At 43.5% G+C, this 18283-nt stretch overlaps 1 protein-coding gene across 4 annotated transcripts in view; it reads right to left on the bottom strand.

Moving 5' to 3' along the window:
* Nucleotides 1-18283, bottom strand: part of LOC138295834 (uncharacterized) — a 1330477-nt gene that overhangs the window by 863207 nt on the left and 448987 nt on the right. For all 4 annotated transcript variants that reach the window (XM_069234393.1, XM_069234396.1, XM_069234394.1 and 1 more), the window contains exons 12-13: nt 15416-15490; nt 1386-1460 (exon numbers count right to left, since the gene is read on the bottom strand). In XM_069234393.1, coding sequence (XP_069090494.1) covers nt 1386-1460; nt 15416-15490 — 150 coding nt within the window. The remainder of the gene's footprint in view (nt 1-1385; nt 1461-15415; nt 15491-18283) is intronic.

The following is an 18283-nucleotide window of genomic DNA, read 5'->3' as shown; positions in this document are numbered from 1 at the left end:
AGGGCTGGTGAGTCAGTATTTCTCTTTGCCATGTTTTCCTCTCAAATCTGTATTATTGGTATTTTGTATTGTGTGTTTAGGCTGTTTCTTTAGTTTGAGGCAATTCAGATGCAACAACACTTTTAACACGAGCAGAAGGAGATAGAAGAGGACAAGAGAAGAGAGGAGAGGAGAGAACTGGACGTGGAGGAGAGGGGATAGGGGTGAGGGTTTGGGGAAGTGAAAGGGGTGGAGAATGAGTGAGAGCTATGCAAGCCAGAGTCTAATGGTGAGGGAAGGGAGATGAGATAAAGTACATGAGGGGAAAGGTAATATATTAGGTGAGGGAACGGGAGGCAATTGAATGGAGTGAAAGAGTAGAAAAATGAATGGAAATTAAGGGAAGATAAGAGAAAGGCAAGGAAGGGAAAGAAAACTAAGGGAAATGGAGGCAAAGGAAGAAAACAGAAAGGGCGGAGGAGGCGAAAGAAAGAATGGAAACACAAGGAAGCAAAGGACAGGAAAGCAGGCAAGGTGTAGGCAAGGAGGGATAAGTCAGATCTGGATGACATGGCACAGGAATAAGACTGGAGACGAGCGGAGAAGTGGGAGCGGTGTTTGACACTTGGAAGAAAGCAGAAACCAATCACTATTTCGTAGGTATCTTGACATGAAAGTGCAATTACCTGTTCCTAAATAAAACAGACAATAAACACAGATGTGATGTAATAATGCTGGGAAAACTCCGAACTGGCGTATGCTTTTATAATTGGTGATAGAAAACAGTTCTAAAAATGATGACAGCCTTTCAAGTGGAGTCTGAAAATTGGAGAAGATCTAAGCCGGAAGAAAATTTAACAGAGTAATTTTCTGCTCAGAACACATGGTGGCCACCAGTCCTCTGGATGTGGCACTGCCTCAAGGAATCTGAGAATTTTCCATCACTATCCCACTGTTAAATCAGGCCCCAGGTACAATGTCTGTGTGCTGCAATAGGCACGTGCTCTCACTTTGTAAGTGTGTACGCAAAGTTGTCTCATCACACAACTAGCAAGACATTTGTAAGGGCTAAATACTTAGACTTGCTTAGTTGTTTCAGATGTTTTCCAAAATTACTCTAGTGGAGTTAAGGCAGGATTGATCAACCATAAGGTTGGCTCAGTTGGTTGGGCACATCTCACAGCGTTGAATCCTAGTGAACCCACTCAGTTTGACATCCTAGTGATGGTCATAAAACGAGAGTCTTTTACGTGGGTATTGACAGTGATTCTCATTAGCACCAGCAGAAACTGTGTTTGTTGCCTAATCAACAGAAGCAGTCTTTGTTGTTATTATAAACCACTTCACAAGTCTTCACATTCTAATTAATGCATATTTCCTTGTAAAAATTAATTATTTAAACTTACTTGTCCTTCTGCGCACTTATTACGTCACAACCACCAATCAAATCTTTTCCAATATCCACTATTGTTGATCCTTTTCTGCAAAACAGTTACACATATGTCATACAGAAAATAATATTGGAACCACTTTTCATCATACACGAAGTCATTTGTTACGGTGGAAAGTTCAAGCAAAATTTGAGATATGGTGAAATTTAACACATATTCTGTCTGTGCTGCAATACATGGCAGAACACATCTGTGTTTTCCCCCAAAGAGTTCCAAACGACTGGAAAATCGCCAGAATACACTTTTTCACTGCAGGGCGTGCAGTAGCGGAGCTAGTGTGTCATGGAACATAGTGCAAGGAAGGAAATGAGATCCGGGCTGATGTCTCAATTGTCAAATGTAGCAATTATCAGGGTTCACTGGGCCCCTCGGGGCCTCGGGCCCACTAAACTTGCTGCACCAATCGAAGCTACGTCGCTAGGTGCACATCATTACATCATTAAATATTTTACTGCTTGCTCTAATAGACACCTTTATGGTACTAGAAAGATGCATTGATGCAAGTAAGGTAAGTCATCTTTAAGGAAGCTGAGATCAGGCTGATCAACACCAGAGCATAACTGGCAGGACTGCCCACAAGCGCTCACCTGGTCCAACGCATCATTGGCTTAGACAAACATAACGACTTCAAAAACATTTCAAGGCACAGGTAGATAGGAAGGCACAACCTCTTTTCTTCCCTAAAGCAGAAGCATGTGAATAATATCAAATAGCAAGAATCTTGGGAGCTGGCCAGCCAATCACAATGATTGTTTTGCAGACTATAACTTTGTAGGTCTGTTCAGGGAAAATCTTGTGGCTGCCCGGCAAGCATTTGAGCTGCCACTAATGCTAAAGATATTAGATTTTCGAGCCATCGATAAGACTGCGTGAATGTCCATCTGCTAAACTTTGAACATAAGAACTAGAAAAATGGTTCATCCCTCCTGTTAGAAGGAGGAAAATTCATCATTAAGTCCCCGCAAGAAGAAGAGTCAAGTTCTCAATAGTGATGGCTGATGGGCAGATGTTGAAGGCAGTCTTTTCCCCTCCACACTGTTAAAGTGTGTGAAAGTTCTTTAATTCTAAAAGTATATCACATGAAATGAAATTTCTGTGAATGCTCACTGTTGATGATACAAGATTAGGTTAATGTTGGAGAAATGACTTTGACAAATAATGTTGGTAAGGACCAATGTCTTGGGTCAATATGTCCCTAAAACCAGCTTTTTTTGGCAGACTGAGAAATCTTCACATGGCTGGGAAGGGTAAAGCATAGAATTAAGCCAGACAGCTGGCTGTCAGTGGTGCGTTTAAAGAGGAGATGACAGCAGTGGGACGAGGATGCCTAGATACTGGTGCTCTCAGACCCAGAGCTTTAAGTGGGATGAAAAAATGTGTGTTTGTGGTGGTGGGTTGCTGGGGTGGGGGGGTGGTGGCTGAGTTCAAAAGCAGCTAGGCGTCAGAAGCGTAACTGATAATCATTTTAAGTGGCATGGCCTATGTAAATAGGGGCATGGCTTAAAAAAGATCCACTAAAATCCTCCACTTCCCATAGCGTGCCATCTGAACAGTATTTTGATGCTTCTCTGTGACCTTTCTGTTACTGTATCCATAAAGATCACACAATTACAGACTTGAACCTCATACAAGCCAGAACTACTGGCTTTGCCAATGCGTATTAGCAGTATCAGATAAAGGAGCAATAACAATGATTTTGTTGTGAATAATTAGAATTTAAAATATTTCAATTCTGATAGTATAAGACTAAATTAAACATTTCTAAGACCTGTGGAAGGAGTTGTAGTCTTCAGGGTGTCTCAAACACTCACATTCTTACCTTCACACCACTTTCCTCTGCAATGTCTCACTCGAACACCATTTATCTCCTTACATCTTTGTGAAATCCGAAATCTGTATGTGTCACATCTCATCTCTTTACTGTTCAGCATCCTCTATTCATCCTTTCCAGTATGTACTTCCTTTCATCTCCTTCATTTCAGCATCCCCGCTACACACAACATCCACTCACCTATAATCAGTGGATTTTCTTTTACTTTCACCCTGTTGACAGCTTTGTACCTGATTCACATGCTTTCACACGGAATCACAATTGTAATTGGCACAAGAGGCTAATGCTCTGGAACTCTTGTACGAGGCTAGCCTGGTTTGTAGTGAGTACCTATGGTACTTACACCTTATACCCAGCCAGCCTCCTACATTGGTGGTGCAGCGGTGGGATAAGTACTTGCAATTATCACTATGTCACTGGTGCTTTCCACAAGAAAGTGTACTCTAATACTTAGAGCTACACATACGTATACCTAGCAGTCTCACTTTCACTCTAAAACTTCTAAAACGTTAGATAAAGTAGGTATTTTTTTCAACTTTAACCTAACTTTTTCTATCACTAGGTCCTCTACTGAGGCCACCCCCAGGGTTATCAAGGCAACCTGTGAGAACCTTAACTTTAAAAGTCTGAGTGGGCTGTGCTTAGAAAGAAGCTTAGGGATTGGGAAGAACCCCAGGAGCATTCTGATGGTCATGTAGAACCAGAGGGGGAGGCTGAGGGGGATTCTAACCAGGTACATTCAGGAGAGGGTCGTGAAGATCCAGGGGAGGGTCCTTCCACAGGTCTTTCCATTAACAAACCTCCTAGTATAGCTGGTAGTGGGAAGGGTAAGGCACCCTTCACACCTAGAGGCCAGGTCACTAGGGTTACACAAGTTGGGGAAAGATCAGCCTCTGCTCATTCCCATGTCACTTCTGTCTCAGAGGTGTCCCACACATCCAACCCTGAGGACAACACCCTAGATACAGAACTCAGAAAGCTGAGGTTGGAGGATACCAGACTGAGGCTGCAACAGCAACAGTTGGCCTTAGCTAGGGAATCCCTAGCTGTGGAAAGGGAAAGACAGGAGTTGGGGTTAGTTCCCCATGTTACAAATTCGGAGAGAGGACTATGACTCTAGAAACCTGCATACATTTTTTCTCCCTTACAAGGAGGGTGATGACATCTACAAGTGGTCTGCTGCACTTGAGAGGCCCTGTAACGTTCAGAGGGTCCCTCAGGTACAGTGGGCTGCTATTTTGTGGTTGTCTTTCTCTGGCAAGGGGGGAGATAGGCTACCAGATAACTATAATGTTCTGAAGACTGCACTCTTAGATGGATTTGGCTTAACCACTGAACAATATAGGATTAAGTTCAGGAAAACCAGAAAAGAGACTTCACAAGATTGAATAGACTTTGTAGACTGTTCAATGAAGGCCTTAGAAGGTTGGCAAAATGGGAGCAAGGTGTCTGATCATGAAAGCTTATATAATCTAATCTTGAGAGAGCATATTCTTAACAATTGTGTGTCTGATTTGTTACACCAGTATCTTGTGGACTCAGATCTGACCTCTCCCCAAGAATTGGCAAAGAAGGCAGACAAATGGGTCAGAATAAGGGTGAGCAGAAAAAAAGCTTATACAGGTGATGACAAGGACAAGAAGAAGAAGGATGGTAAGTCACATGACAAGGGTGGGGCCAAAGATAAAAAGTCAGAGTCTTCATCAGCCCCACAACAATCCTCAGGGGGTGGTGGGCCCAAATCCCCTTCTAACCATCAGAAAAAGCCTTGGTGTTATTTGTGTAAAATCAAAGGCCATTGGGCAAGTGACCCCACTTGTCCCAAGAGAAACACCAAACCCCCCACCATCACAACCCCCACTGCTTCCACTAGTGCCCCTAGTAATAGCAGTGGTGGTGGGAAAATCTCTACAAATAGCCAATCTAAGGGTGTAGCTGGGCTCACTTTTGGTAATGTAATGGGGGTTGGTCTAGTTAGGGAGACCACTGAGGCTGTTTTAGTCTATGATGGTGGCATTGACCTTGCCACCTTAGTTGCGTGTCACCTTAATATGGATAAGTACAAGCAACTACCCCTAATAAATGGTGTTCAGGTTGAGGCCTACAGGGACACATGTGCCAGTGTCACTATATTAATGGAGGACCTGGTTGCCTACTTGGTCATCAGTACCAAGTTACTGACGCCCATAACAACACTGTTAGCCACCCCATGGCTTTTGTGAATCTCAGCTGGGGGGGGAGTTTACTGGTCCTAAAAAGTTGTAGTATACACTGACCTACCTGTAGAGAGTCTACTGGGCGCATCAGAGTGGCCAGTGCCAGCAGGTGACGTCAGAGACCCCTTCTGATAGGTGCTTACCTGGTTAGGTGACCAATTCCCCTCTCAGGGCTATTTAGGGTCTCTCCTCTGGGTGTTTCCTCAGATTCGGTTTTGCAAGATTCCAGCAGGACTCCTCTGCAACCTCTGCTTCACTTTCTACAGTCAGATCAGCCACAGAACTGCTTCAGGAACACTTCAAATGCAACAAAGAAAGTGAGCATTTCTCTGTGCTTATGACTCTGGTGTTCTGCAGCTAGACTTCAATCCACGTCTGGAGCAGAGTGACAGTTGCGCTTTGTGCATACTTTTCAGATGGTCTCTACACAGGGAGGGTGCAGGTGTCACAGAGGTGCATCTACATTTTGAATGGACTTCCTGGTCTGAGAGAAGGTGAGGCGGGGCACACCTGTATTTGTAAAGGCTATGCCTTGGCCTCACACAAAGGGCTTGTTTACCCCCCACTGATGTCTGGAGCCTGTGCTGCAGGAGAGAGGGGACACTCCTGGAAACAGTTGGAACTGGTTGGAACCTCCTCTCCCTCTCTGTGTAAGTGTTGTGCAAAACTGAGTATAAGTACAGGGTTTTTTTCCCCATGTAAAAGAGATACCTGTGCACAAGAAACATACCTGAAATTGGACAGCTACTGCTGTGCTGACCTGTGACCTGCTGGGTAACTAGGAGGAACTGCCAGCGTCTGCATCCCCTTTGAGCTGGCCTGATTGCTGGGCGCTGCCCCCCGTATTTGCTTTGTGCCCCCATTGGCTGGGTGCTTTGGCTCCAGACCCCTGCAACCCTTAGCACCCTATTGCATGGACAGCGCTGCGTGGAATGCTCCTTCTGAGCGCTCCACTTGTTTCGCCTACAGCACCTTGAGAGCGCCTTCATTTTATTTATTTAGAGTCTTGAGAGTGCTTCCTTTACCCTGCGGCCGGGAAGATCACCGCCACGGCCCGGACACCCATGTGTGTTTAGTGCCTCCGAGGCGCGATGTGTCTCATGCCCCCAGGGCCCCAAAGAACGATACCTGGAGCGAGTGCCACCTAGCGACGAAGCGATCTACGTAGAGCACCCATGTGGCACCAACCGGACCAGATTCTTGTCAGGCTCCACTGCTGCAGCCAGGGTGGGCTTTGAACAAGCTCGCGCACTGAATCGGGTGCGAGCACCGTCGAAGGGAGGAGGCATCATCAGAGGCTCCCCGCTTCACCTGGCCCCAGAGAAGTCGTGGGCAGGACGGGCAGGAAGGAGGCCTTGACGGAGGCCACCCGCACCACCAGGCCACCTCACCTTTATAAGAGTCGCAGGGGGGGCAGAAGCCTCATCGGAGGCAACGCTGGGCCCCAGTTTACAGGTAAGTACATTTGCAACTAATTATCAAACATATGTATCAACACCACTGTGTTTCAATTTGGCAAGTTAAATGGTTTTCAAGAAAATAGTAAATATCTGTTTTAAAAGTTGACAAAGCATTTTTTAGAAACAGTTCTTGGGGGAAGAAAAGTTGGTACAGTTCTGAGGTAAGTACAAGACTTAAGTTACAGTCTCCTGGGGTTAGGATGTCCACACGTTGGGGTTCAAGTTAACTCCAAACACCCACCACCAGCAACAAAGGGCTAGACAGGTGCAGAGGTCAAAGATGATGCAAGGTTTAAAATGGGCTCCTATGCAGACTGGGGGCACTTGGAACCAGGCTAGGTTCAGGGGGTCGGTTCTGGAAAATCACAGGTTGGACAAGGAGGAGGGCTGTCTTCTGAACGTTGCTGGGCTGTTGGTCAGATTCCCCAAGGCTAGGGGGCTGCAGGGGTACATCTAGACATTAGATACCTTCATCCGGTTCACTCGTGAACAGGGGTCCTTTGGATTTAGACTGCAGACATCATTGTGTGGCCAGAAGGGGTCAACCCAGAGTGGACACTAGGTCAGAATCACTTGGGGACCTGCTCTGGACTGATGGGCCACCTGGACATGGGCTGTGGGTGTCCGGGGCAGAGTGGGCAGGACTTGCGGATCTGGAGTAGTTCTGGAGTCCTTTGCTGGAGTTTCTTTCTGGGCAGGGCCGCTGTCCACAGGAGATCTTGGTCCTCTGGTGTGCAGGAAGTCGTCTTGAGGCTTTTAGGAGGTTGCTGTGCCTGCAGGATGCAACACCTTTTTGTAGCAGGGCTTCAGAAGCTGGAGACAGGCCTGTAGGGATAGGGCCAAATCAGCTGGTGTCTTCAGTCTTCTCTGCTGGGGGTCAGCTTAGCAGTACTTCTTCTTTCTTCTTGTGGTCTTTTTGAGGTTGCCAGGAATACGACGAGCTAGGTTCATGGGAGCCCTTAAATCCTGGATTTAGGGGCATTACAGGGGTCAGAAGGGAGTAGCCAATGGAGAGGTGGGTACAGACCTAACCCTATTGGTCCCTGTCCTCCAAACCAAGATGGAAGATTTTGCAAGGAGGGAGTCCCTTCAGCTCTGGATACCTTAGGGGTGGTCCTAGCTGAAGTGGTTACTTATTCCTGCTTTTCCTAATTTTCCCACTGACTTGCTGCCAAAAGTGGCGCTTTGTCCGGGGGGGGCATCTCCACTAGCTGGAGTGCCCTGGTGCACTGTAACAAGAGACCTTAGCCTTTGAGGCTCACCGGCTTGTGTTACAGTTCCTGCAGGGGGGAGTGTGAAGTAACTCCACCCAGTGCACGCTTTGTTTCTGGCCACAGATAGCACAAAGGTTCTCACCCAATGTGGTCAGAAACTCGTCTGGAAGTGGCAGGCTGGCACAGACTGGTCAGTCCTTCACTGAAAGCTTGGCTAAAATGCAGGGGGGCATCTCTAAGATGCCCTCTGGGTGCATTTTTCAATAAATCCAACACTGGCATCAGTGTGGGTTTATTGTGCTGAGATGTTTGATGCCAAACTTCCCAGACTTCAGTGGAGTCATTATGAAGCTGTGGAGTTTGTAATGACAAATTCCCAGGCCGTGTACCTTATATGGCCACACTGCCCTTACAAAGTCTAAGAATGGACTTAGACACTGTAGGGGTATATTGATCATGCAGCTAGGCCTCACCTGTGATATAGTGCATATAGTACACCCTGCCTTATCACTGTAAGGCCTGCTAGAGGGATGACTTACCTATGCCACAGGCATTGGTTTGTGGACATAGCACCCTGAGAGGGGTGCCATGTCGACTTTGTCTTTTTCTCCACACCAACACACACAAGCTGCAATGGCAGTGTGCATGTGCTTGGTGAAGGCCCCCCTAGAGTGGCATAATACATGCTGCAGACCTTGGGGACTTTCCCTTGCCCAGGGCCGTTGGTACCATGGGTACCTTTTACAAGGGACTTAACTGTGTGCCAGTGATGTGCTAATTGTGGGAGCAATGGTGCAGTTTTTAGGAAAGAACACTGGTGCTGGGGGTTGGTTAGCAGGATCCCAGCACACTCTCAGTCAAGTCAGCATCCATATCAGACAAAAAGTGTGGGGTAACCATGCCAAAAGGGGCACTTTCCTACACTTACCTATTGCATTGGGTCCTAATGCTCAACCAATGGATGAGATTTTCAAAGAAGCTATCAAAAGGCTGGAGAAAAGATGTGCGAAGGAAGTAAACTTAGTAATGGCTAGATATAAGTTTTAAACACAACCTCAGAATGACCATGAAACAATTGATAAATTTGTAGCAAGATTAAGAGAATTACCTGACAAATGTCAGTTTGGATCCATAACAGAAGAGTTGATATGTGACCAACTTATTGTGCAATGCCAGGAAAAGAAAATTCAGTTGAGGTTATGGGCTGTAAAAGATCCTACACTATTGAAATGGCTAAAGTTAATGAAGGGTAACAGCGCTGCATAAGAGAATTGAGTAAAAGGGACAAGACAAGTGATGTGGTAGCAATGGTCGGTGACTGTCAGAACATGGAACGAGAGGTCAATGTAGTATCTAGAAAGGTGGGGAGCACTTCTACAATAGCAAAGAATAAAGAGAGAGAATGTACCCATTGTGGGAGCATGTATCGTATGTCAGATTCAAAGAAATTATTTGCAATAAATAAGGATTGTAGGAAGTGTGGTTGCAAAGGCCACTACGCATGGATGCGTAGGGAAAGCACTAAGAATAGCAAAGAGATGAAGTCTAGGGTGAATATGGATGATACCACCTGCAGCGACAACATTTTAGTTATTGATCAAGAGGAAAGGTTAGAAAATCTGACAGAAGCAGGAGACAAGGGGAGGGCATGTAGATCCACAGCTAATTTCAAGATAGATGGCTGTTAGATAAAGCTCATGATTGACTCTGGTTCACTTTATATCATAATTCTAGAGAAGTTATTCAAAGCTCATTTGAAGGATGTAACTTTGTTGCCGAAGGATATTAATCCAGGTGGATACCAGGTGAAAAGATTGATATCTTGGGGTATATGGTAGGACACATACAATATAACATGAGGTGCATTGAAGGTAAGCTATATATATCTGTGGATAGACCTTCTATTTTATGGTGGATGCACACGTTTGACCTCAATATTGTAATCATTCCCAGGGTATCCAATCAAATACTGGTTGTGGAGGATGTTCAACTGGAAGAAATACTGAATGGTGCCCGGAAACTGTTTAGGAATAATATGGGATGCTTAGAGGGTTACATGCACAAAATAGTGCTCAAAGAAGATACTATACCAAGAAAACACATACTTTGTAGGGTACCCCTGGTAGCGAGAGATGAGGTCAAAGAGGAACTTGAGGATATGTTAAGTGAAGGCATTATTGACCCTGTAGAGGCGTCTCCCTGGATGTTCCTGCTGGTGATCACTCAGAAACGGGTGTCTTGTAAGATTTTGTGTTTACTTAAGATCGCTGAACCAAAACATTGTGGTTGACATATATCCCGTTCCCAATATTAATGAATTGTTATCTTCTGTGAAAGGTGGTAGGTATTTGTTGAAACTTGATTTGAGAAGTGCTTACCATCAGATCAAGTTACATGAAAATTCTAAAGCTTTGACAGCATTTGTGCCTTCAGAGGAAACTTTTCAATTTACTTGCATGCCATTTGGGCTCGCATCGACAGCAAGTCTATATCAGCGTACGATGACATATATGTTTGGAGGAGTAGAAAATGTTAAATTTTTTCAAGATGACATTTTGGTCATGGGTGAGACAATTGAAGAACACAATGCTATCCTGAGAAAAGTGTTGAAAATTCTGGGAGAGCCTGGTTTGTGTTTGCGCATTTTTACTCAAGCATTTTGAATATTTGGGATATATCGTATCCAATGGAAGTATCACAAATTTTTGTTGGACGTGATAATGCTGACACCCTCCCCTACTGATAAGGATCAACTGAGATCATTTTTAGGTTTGATAGAATATTATTCTAAATTTGTGGACAGATTTGCTGACAAAACAGAGACTTTAAGGAAATTATTGCGTAAAGGAAACACATTTATATGGGAGAGTGGGCAACAAAAGTGCTTTGTCAATATAAAAAATTAGATTTGTGATGCAGGGATTCTTACTGATTTCGATATAAAACTAAAATTGATACTAACGGTGGATGATAGTGCAACTGGTTTAGAAGCTGTACTATCCCAAGTACATGGGTACAATGAAAGAACAGTGGCGTTTGCTTCCCGCACCCTGACACAAGCAGAGAGAAACTATTATGTAATAGAGCATGAAGCGTAGACTGCATTATGCTTATGGGGGTTGTAATTTGTCCTATGTAATGATCACAAGCCTTTGTCCAAACTTTTGTTAAAGGAGGAGCAGGCAAAGGGTCAGCAAAACTGGCCAGATTAGCGGCAAGATTACAAGAGTATCAACACAAGATGGAATTTGTTCAAGGATGGAAGAATGTGCAATCAGATTGTCAAAATTATCTCTTGGTTTGGAAACAGTGGATTGTCAGTCAGTAATAGACTGTGATACAGAAGAAGTGGTAGCCTCAGTTCAGGACATTGTAGAAAATGATTTGGGTTCTTTTAAGAAGTGGGAGGAAGAAATGAGGTCAGATCGAGTTTTTAAGGAAGTCCCTAATATGATCTGTAAAGGAGACAGGAGTGAGAGCACATTACCTGTGTCAATGAGGCCTTACCTAAATGCGTTGGATGACTTGTCAGTTTGTGGTGAGAACTAATAATGAGAGGTGACCAAAATGTTCCACCCAGTGGTTTGAGGTTTAGATTGCTCAAACTAGCACAAGAGGGGCACATAGGTCAGGGACTAACTAGCAGAATACTCTAAGAGGTGTTTCGGTGGCTAGGTTTGGATGGCCAAGTGAAGGACTGGGTGGAGAGATGTACCATAGGCAGGTAAGTGAGAAAAGGCTGAGAGTGGGTGACAAGAGAAAGTGTGGTCATATTGAAGATCCAGGGAAACCGTGGCATATCAATTGTCTTGATTTTATTGGACCAATGTCAGAATTACCATTTGAGTTAACGTTTGCAGCTGTTGTTGTGGATGTCTATTAAAGGTGGCTCATAGTAAAGTTAATGAGAGATATTACCATGAAAACAGCCATAGAGGTATTGGAAGGATTTTTTACGGACGAGGGTATACCTTATTATTATTATGGATAATGGGTCTCAGTTAACTTCTAATGAAATGGTTATATTTTTAAAGCTGTGTGGGGAGAGATATTCCTGAAATTCTTTATACAACCCAAAAGGAAATGGCATTGTTGAGAGGGCCAATAGACTGGTCAAAGGAAACATTCAGATGGCTATGGCTAATCATTGCAGTGTAAAACAAATGATGTAGGAGATGATATGGGCATATCACCCCACTACCCATAGTACCTCTAACAATTGCCCATTTCAATTGGTGAGGGGGAGATTAGAAGGCACAAAATTAGTCCCTTCGTGGCTTAAATAGTGGATTTTGTCTGATGGAGAAATTGTAGCATTGAACGATTCTAGAATAAGAGTAGATGACTAGGTCAAGATAAAATCTGGAAGAGTGAGAGGAGGAATTTCTAAATTCAATGCTTCAGTTGTGTATTGAAAGTTAGTACGTATTGTGTAGTTGTGGAAGAAGGTGAAAGGTGGAATATTGGGAATGTGGCTTTGTATCAGAGGGGTGGAGAATGTGGATGGACAGAAGATGAAGGGAGTTCCGGTACGATGTTGTATACGAATGAGAGAAACAAAGAGGTGACATCATCTGGAACAAGATTGGGTGAGAGTGAGAAAGATAAGGAAGTTGCTTATGTACATCTGGACACAAATATTGAGGTTATCGGGATGGATATTTACAGGGTTGCTAGGAGTATGAAAACACATAGACCACCAGCCTATTTGGATGACAATCTGGGATCCTGAAGTTTTTATAGTTACAGTGTTGCATTTACATTTCTTGATACTTGTTACAGTGCAGCATTTACATGTCTTGATGCTTTCTGTTCAAAGGAATTATTCCTGCTTTGCCCACATACATATATGCTCAAGTGAATTGATATTTGTGTTTTAGTGTATATGTTTATTTTGTTTAGTTTAATGTCAACGTTATATTGCTGTTGGCAACATTATTGTTATGTTGATGTGGGGAAGGGGGAGGGTATGTTATGATGGAAAGTTGGGACAAGAGGGTTCCATTCAGAATGGAAGCGGAGTGAAATTCCAGGGAGGTCAGTTGTTCCTGGCTCCCTGATGTGGATCGACGCCAGGTCGTGTACTGCAATAAAGTTCAAAGACAAATTATAAAACAGGGACTTGTCTTGTTTGGGAACACTTACAACACCCTCCCTTATTTGCACTTGATAAATTCAAAATATAAAAGATAACTGAGTGCCCAGCGTTTTAGGTAACCTCTCTGTTCCTAAATTGATGTTTCATTGCATGGCAGTGTGTACTCGGGATTATAATTTATCCACTGTGTAAATTATTATATGTTTATAAATCCAAGAATTATTCTTTAAATGTATCTTCGTGTGTGGGGAAATGTATTCACTGAGTTGCACTGACAGACAAGTTGGTGTGCAAAAGTATGTAGTTCAGCTATGAAAACATACTACATACATTTACATGAATTTACCCTACATAGTAAACACTGTTGTCAGTAGTGACTTGTAAAAAAGGCCCATTGTCTTTAAAATGAGAGATATGTTGAATTGTGACATCACTACCTGTAACCTCACGTCATGATGTCATCACACATAGCCAACGCTAACTAGTCTGTCACTATTTCGTAGGTTTTAACAACAGGCAGCTTTAGCTGTCACAATAGTTCACCTAATGAAATAAATGAATAAATAGAAATACATACTTATAGACATACACAGAATTTCTTTGGGTTTTCCTTCTTCCTCCATCTCTCTTCAACTGCCATTAGCGTTTTGCCTGGGTCTCTCCCAGTAGATACCATGGGGCATTGAGGCAGTCTGTTTCTGCCCGAGGCCCTCTTGCACTGTGAAAATCCGCATTTTTCCCGATCACGTGCCCATGTGCCTAAAGACTGCACTTCCGTGCCAGGGCTGGTGAGTCAGTATTTCTCTTTGCCATGTTTTCCTCTCAAATCTGTATTATTGGTATTTTGTATTGTGTGTTTAGGCTGTTTCTTTAGTTTGAGGCAATTCAGATGCAACAACACTTTTAACACGAGCAGAAGGAGATAGAAGAGGACAAGAGAAGAGAGGAGAGGAGAGAACTGGACGTGGAGGAGAGGGGATAGGGGTGAGGGTTTGGGGAAGTGAAAGGGGTGGAGAATGAGTGAGAGCTATGCAAGCCAGAGTCTAATGGTGAGGGAAGGGAGATGAGATAAAGTACATGAGGGGAAAGGTAATATATTAGGTGAGGGAACGGGAGGCAATTGAATGGAGTGAAAGAGTAGAAAAATGAATGGAAATTAAGGGAAGATAAGAGAAAGGCAAGGAAGGGAAAGAAAACTAAGGGAAATGGAGGCAAAGGAAGAAAACAGAAAGGGCGGAGGAGGCGAAAGAAAGAATGGAAACACAAGGAAGCAAAGGACAGGAAAGCAGGCAAGGTGTAGGCAAGGAGGGATAAGTCAGATCTGGATGACATGGCACAGGAATAAGACTGGAGACGAGCGGAGAAGTGGGAGCGGTGTTTGACACTTGGAAGAAAGCAGAAACCAATCACTATTTCGTAGGTATCTTGACATGAAAGTGCAATTACCTGTTCCTAAATAAAACAGACAATAAACACAGATGTGATGTAATAATGCTGGGAAAACTCCGAACTGGCGTATGCTTTTATAATTGGTGATAGAAAACTGTTCTAAAAATGATGACAGCCTTTCAAGTGGAGTCTGAAAATTGGAGAAGACCTAAGCCGGAAGAAAATTTAACAGAGTAATTTTCTGCTCAGAACACATGGTGGCCACCAGTCCTCTGGATGTGGCACTGCCTCAAGGAATCTGAGAATTTTCCATCACTATCCCACTGTTAAATCAGGCCCCAGGTACAATGTCTGTGTGCTACAATTGACACGTGCTCTCACTTTGTAAGTGTGTGCGAAAAGTTGACTCATCACACAACTAGCAAGAAATTTGTAAGGGCTAAATACTTAGACTTGCTTAGTTGTTTTAGATGTGTAACAAAATGACTCTAGTGGAGTTAAGGCAGGATTGATCAACCATAAGGTTGGCTCAGTTGGTTGGGCACATCTCACAGCGTTGAATCCTAGAGAACCCACTCAGTTTGACATCCTAGTGATGGTTATAAAACGAGAGTCTTTTACGTGGGTATTGACAGTGATTCTTATTAGCACCCGCAGAAACTGTGTTTGTTGCCTGATCAACAGAAGCAGTCTTTGTTGTTATTATAAACCACTTCACAAGACTTCACACTCTAATTAATGCATATTTACTTGTAAAAATAAATTATTTAAACTTACTTGTCCTTCTGCGCACTTATTACGTGACACCCACCAATCAAATCTTTTCCAATATCCACTATTGTTGATCCTTTTCTGCAAAACAGTTACACATATGTCATACAGAAAATAATATTGGAACCACTTTTCATCATACACGAAGTCATTTGTTACGGTGGAAAGTTCAAGCAAAATTTGAGATATGGTGAAATGTAACACATATTCTGTCTGTGCTGCAATACATGGCAGAACACATCTGTGTTTTCCCCCAAAGAGTTCCAAACGACTGGAAAATCGCCAGAATACACTTATTCACTGCAGTGCGCGCAGTAGCGGAGCCAGTGTGTCATGGAACATAGTGCAAGGAAGGAAATGAGATCCGGGCTGATGTCTCAATTATCAAATGTAGCAATTATCAGGGTTCACTGGGCCCCTCAGGGCCTCGGGCCCACTAAACCTGCTGCACCAATCGAAGCTACGTCTCTAGGTGCACATCATTACATCATTAAATATTTTACTGCTTGCTCTAATAGACACCTTTATGGTACTAGAAAGATGCATTGATGCGATTAAGGTAAGTCAACTTTAAGGAAGCTGAGATCAGGCTGATCAACACCAGAGCATAACTGGCAGGACTGCCCACAAGCGCTCACCTGGTCTAACGCATCATTGGCTTAGACAAACATAACGACTTCAAAAACATTTCAAGGCACTGGTAGATAGGAAGGCACAACCTCTTTTCTTCCCTAAAGCAGAAGCATGTGAATAATATCAAATAGCAAGAATCTTGGGAGCTGGCCAGCCAATCACAATGATTGTTTTGCAGACTATAACTTTGTAGGTCTGTTCAGGGAAAATCTTGTGGCTGCCGGGCAAGCATTTGAGCTGCCACTAATGCTAAAGATATTAGATTTTCGAGCCATCGATAAGACTGCGTGAATGTCCATCTGCTAAACTTTGAACATAAGAACTAGAACAATGGTTCATCCCTCCTGTTAGAAGGAGGAAAATTCATCATTAAGTCCCCGCAAGAAGAAGAGTCAAGTTCTCGATAGTGATGGCTGATGGGCAGATGTTGAAGGCAGTATTTTCCCCTCCACACTGTTAAAGTGTGTGAAAGTTCTTTAATTCTAAAAGTATATCACATGAAATGAAATTTCAGTGAATGCTCACTGTTGATGATACAAGATTAGGTTAATGTTGGAGAAATTACTTTGACAAATAATGTTGGTAAGGACCAATGTCTTGGGTCAATATGTCCCTAAAACCAGCTTTTTTTGGCAGACTGAGAAATCTTCACATGGCTGGGAAGGGTAAAGCATAGAATCAAGCCAGACAGCTGGCTGTCAGTGGTGCGTTTAAAGAGGAGATGACAGCAGTGGGACGAGGATGCCTAGATACTGGTGCTCTCAGACCCAGAGCTTTAAGTGGGATGAAAAAATGTGTGTTTGTGGTGGTGGGTGGCTGGGGTGGTGGGGTGGTGGCTGAGTTCAAAAGCAGCTAGGCGTAAGAAGCGTAACTGATAATCATTTTAAGAGGCATGGCCTATGTAAATAGGGGCATGGCTTAAAAAAGATCCACTAAAATCCTCCACTTCCCATAGCGTGCCATCTGAACAGTATTTTGATGCTTCTCTGTGACCCTTCTGTTACTGTATCCATAAAGATCACACAATTACAGACTTGAACCTCAAACAAGCCAGAACTACTGGCTTTGCCAATGCGTATTAGCAGTATCAGATAAAGGAGCAATAGCAATGATTTTGTTGTGAATAATTAGAATTGAAAATATTTCAATTCTGATAGTATAAGACTTAATTAAACATTTCTAAGACCTGTGGAAGGAGTGGTAGTCTTCAGGGTGTCTCAAACACTCACATTCTTACCTTCACACCACTTTCCTCTGCAATCTCTCACTCGAACACCATTTATCTCCTTACATCTTTGTGAAATCTGAAATCTGTATGTGACACATCTCATCTCTTTACTGTTCAGCACCCTCTATTCATCCTTTCTAGTATGTACTTCCTTTCATCTCCTTCACTTCACCATCCCCGCTACACACAACACCCACTCACCTATAATCACTGGATTTTCTTTTACTTTCACCCTGTTGACAGCTTTGTACCTGATTCACATGCTTTCACACAGAATCACAATTGTAATTGGCACAAGAGGCTACTGCTCTGGAACTCTTGTAGGAGGCTAGCCTGGTTTGTAGTGAGTACCTATGGTACTTACACCTTATACCCGGCCAGCCTCCTACATTGGTGGTTCAGCTGTGGGATAAGTACTTGCAATTATCACTCTGTCACTGGTGCTTTCCACAAGAAAGAGTACTCTAATACTTAGAGCTACACATAAGTATACCTAGCAGTCTCACTTTCACTCTAAAACTTCTAAAACGTTAGATAAAGTAGGTCTTTTTCTCAACTTTAACCTAACTTTTTCTATCACTAAGTCCTCTATTGAGGCCACCGCCAGGGTTATCAAGGCAACCTACGAGAACCTTAACTTTAAAAGTCTGAGTGGGTTGGAAAGAAGCTTAGGGATTGGGAAGAACCACAGGAGCATTCTGATGGTCATGTAGAACCAGAGGGGGAGGTTGAGGGGGATTCTAACCAGGTAAATTCAGGAGAGGGTCCTGAAGATCCAGGGGAGGGTCCTTCCACAGGTCTTTCTATTAACAAACCTCCTAGTAAGGCACCCTTCACACCTAGAGGCCAGGTCACTAGGATTACACAAGTTAGCGAAAGATCAGCCTCTGCTCATTCCCATGTCACTTCTGTCTCAGAGGTGTCCCACACATCCAACCCTGAGGACAACACTCTAGATACGGAACTCAGAAAGCTGAGGTTGGAGGAAGCCAGACTGAGGCTGCAACAGCAAC

The sequence above is a fragment of the Pleurodeles waltl genome, chromosome 5 (assembly GCF_031143425.1).
Source record: "Pleurodeles waltl isolate 20211129_DDA chromosome 5, aPleWal1.hap1.20221129, whole genome shotgun sequence".
NCBI classification, from domain to species: domain Eukaryota; kingdom Metazoa; phylum Chordata; class Amphibia; order Caudata; family Salamandridae; genus Pleurodeles; species Pleurodeles waltl.
The sequence above is the reverse complement of the archived record's forward strand: the minus strand, read 5'-3'. Positions and strand labels throughout refer to the sequence as shown.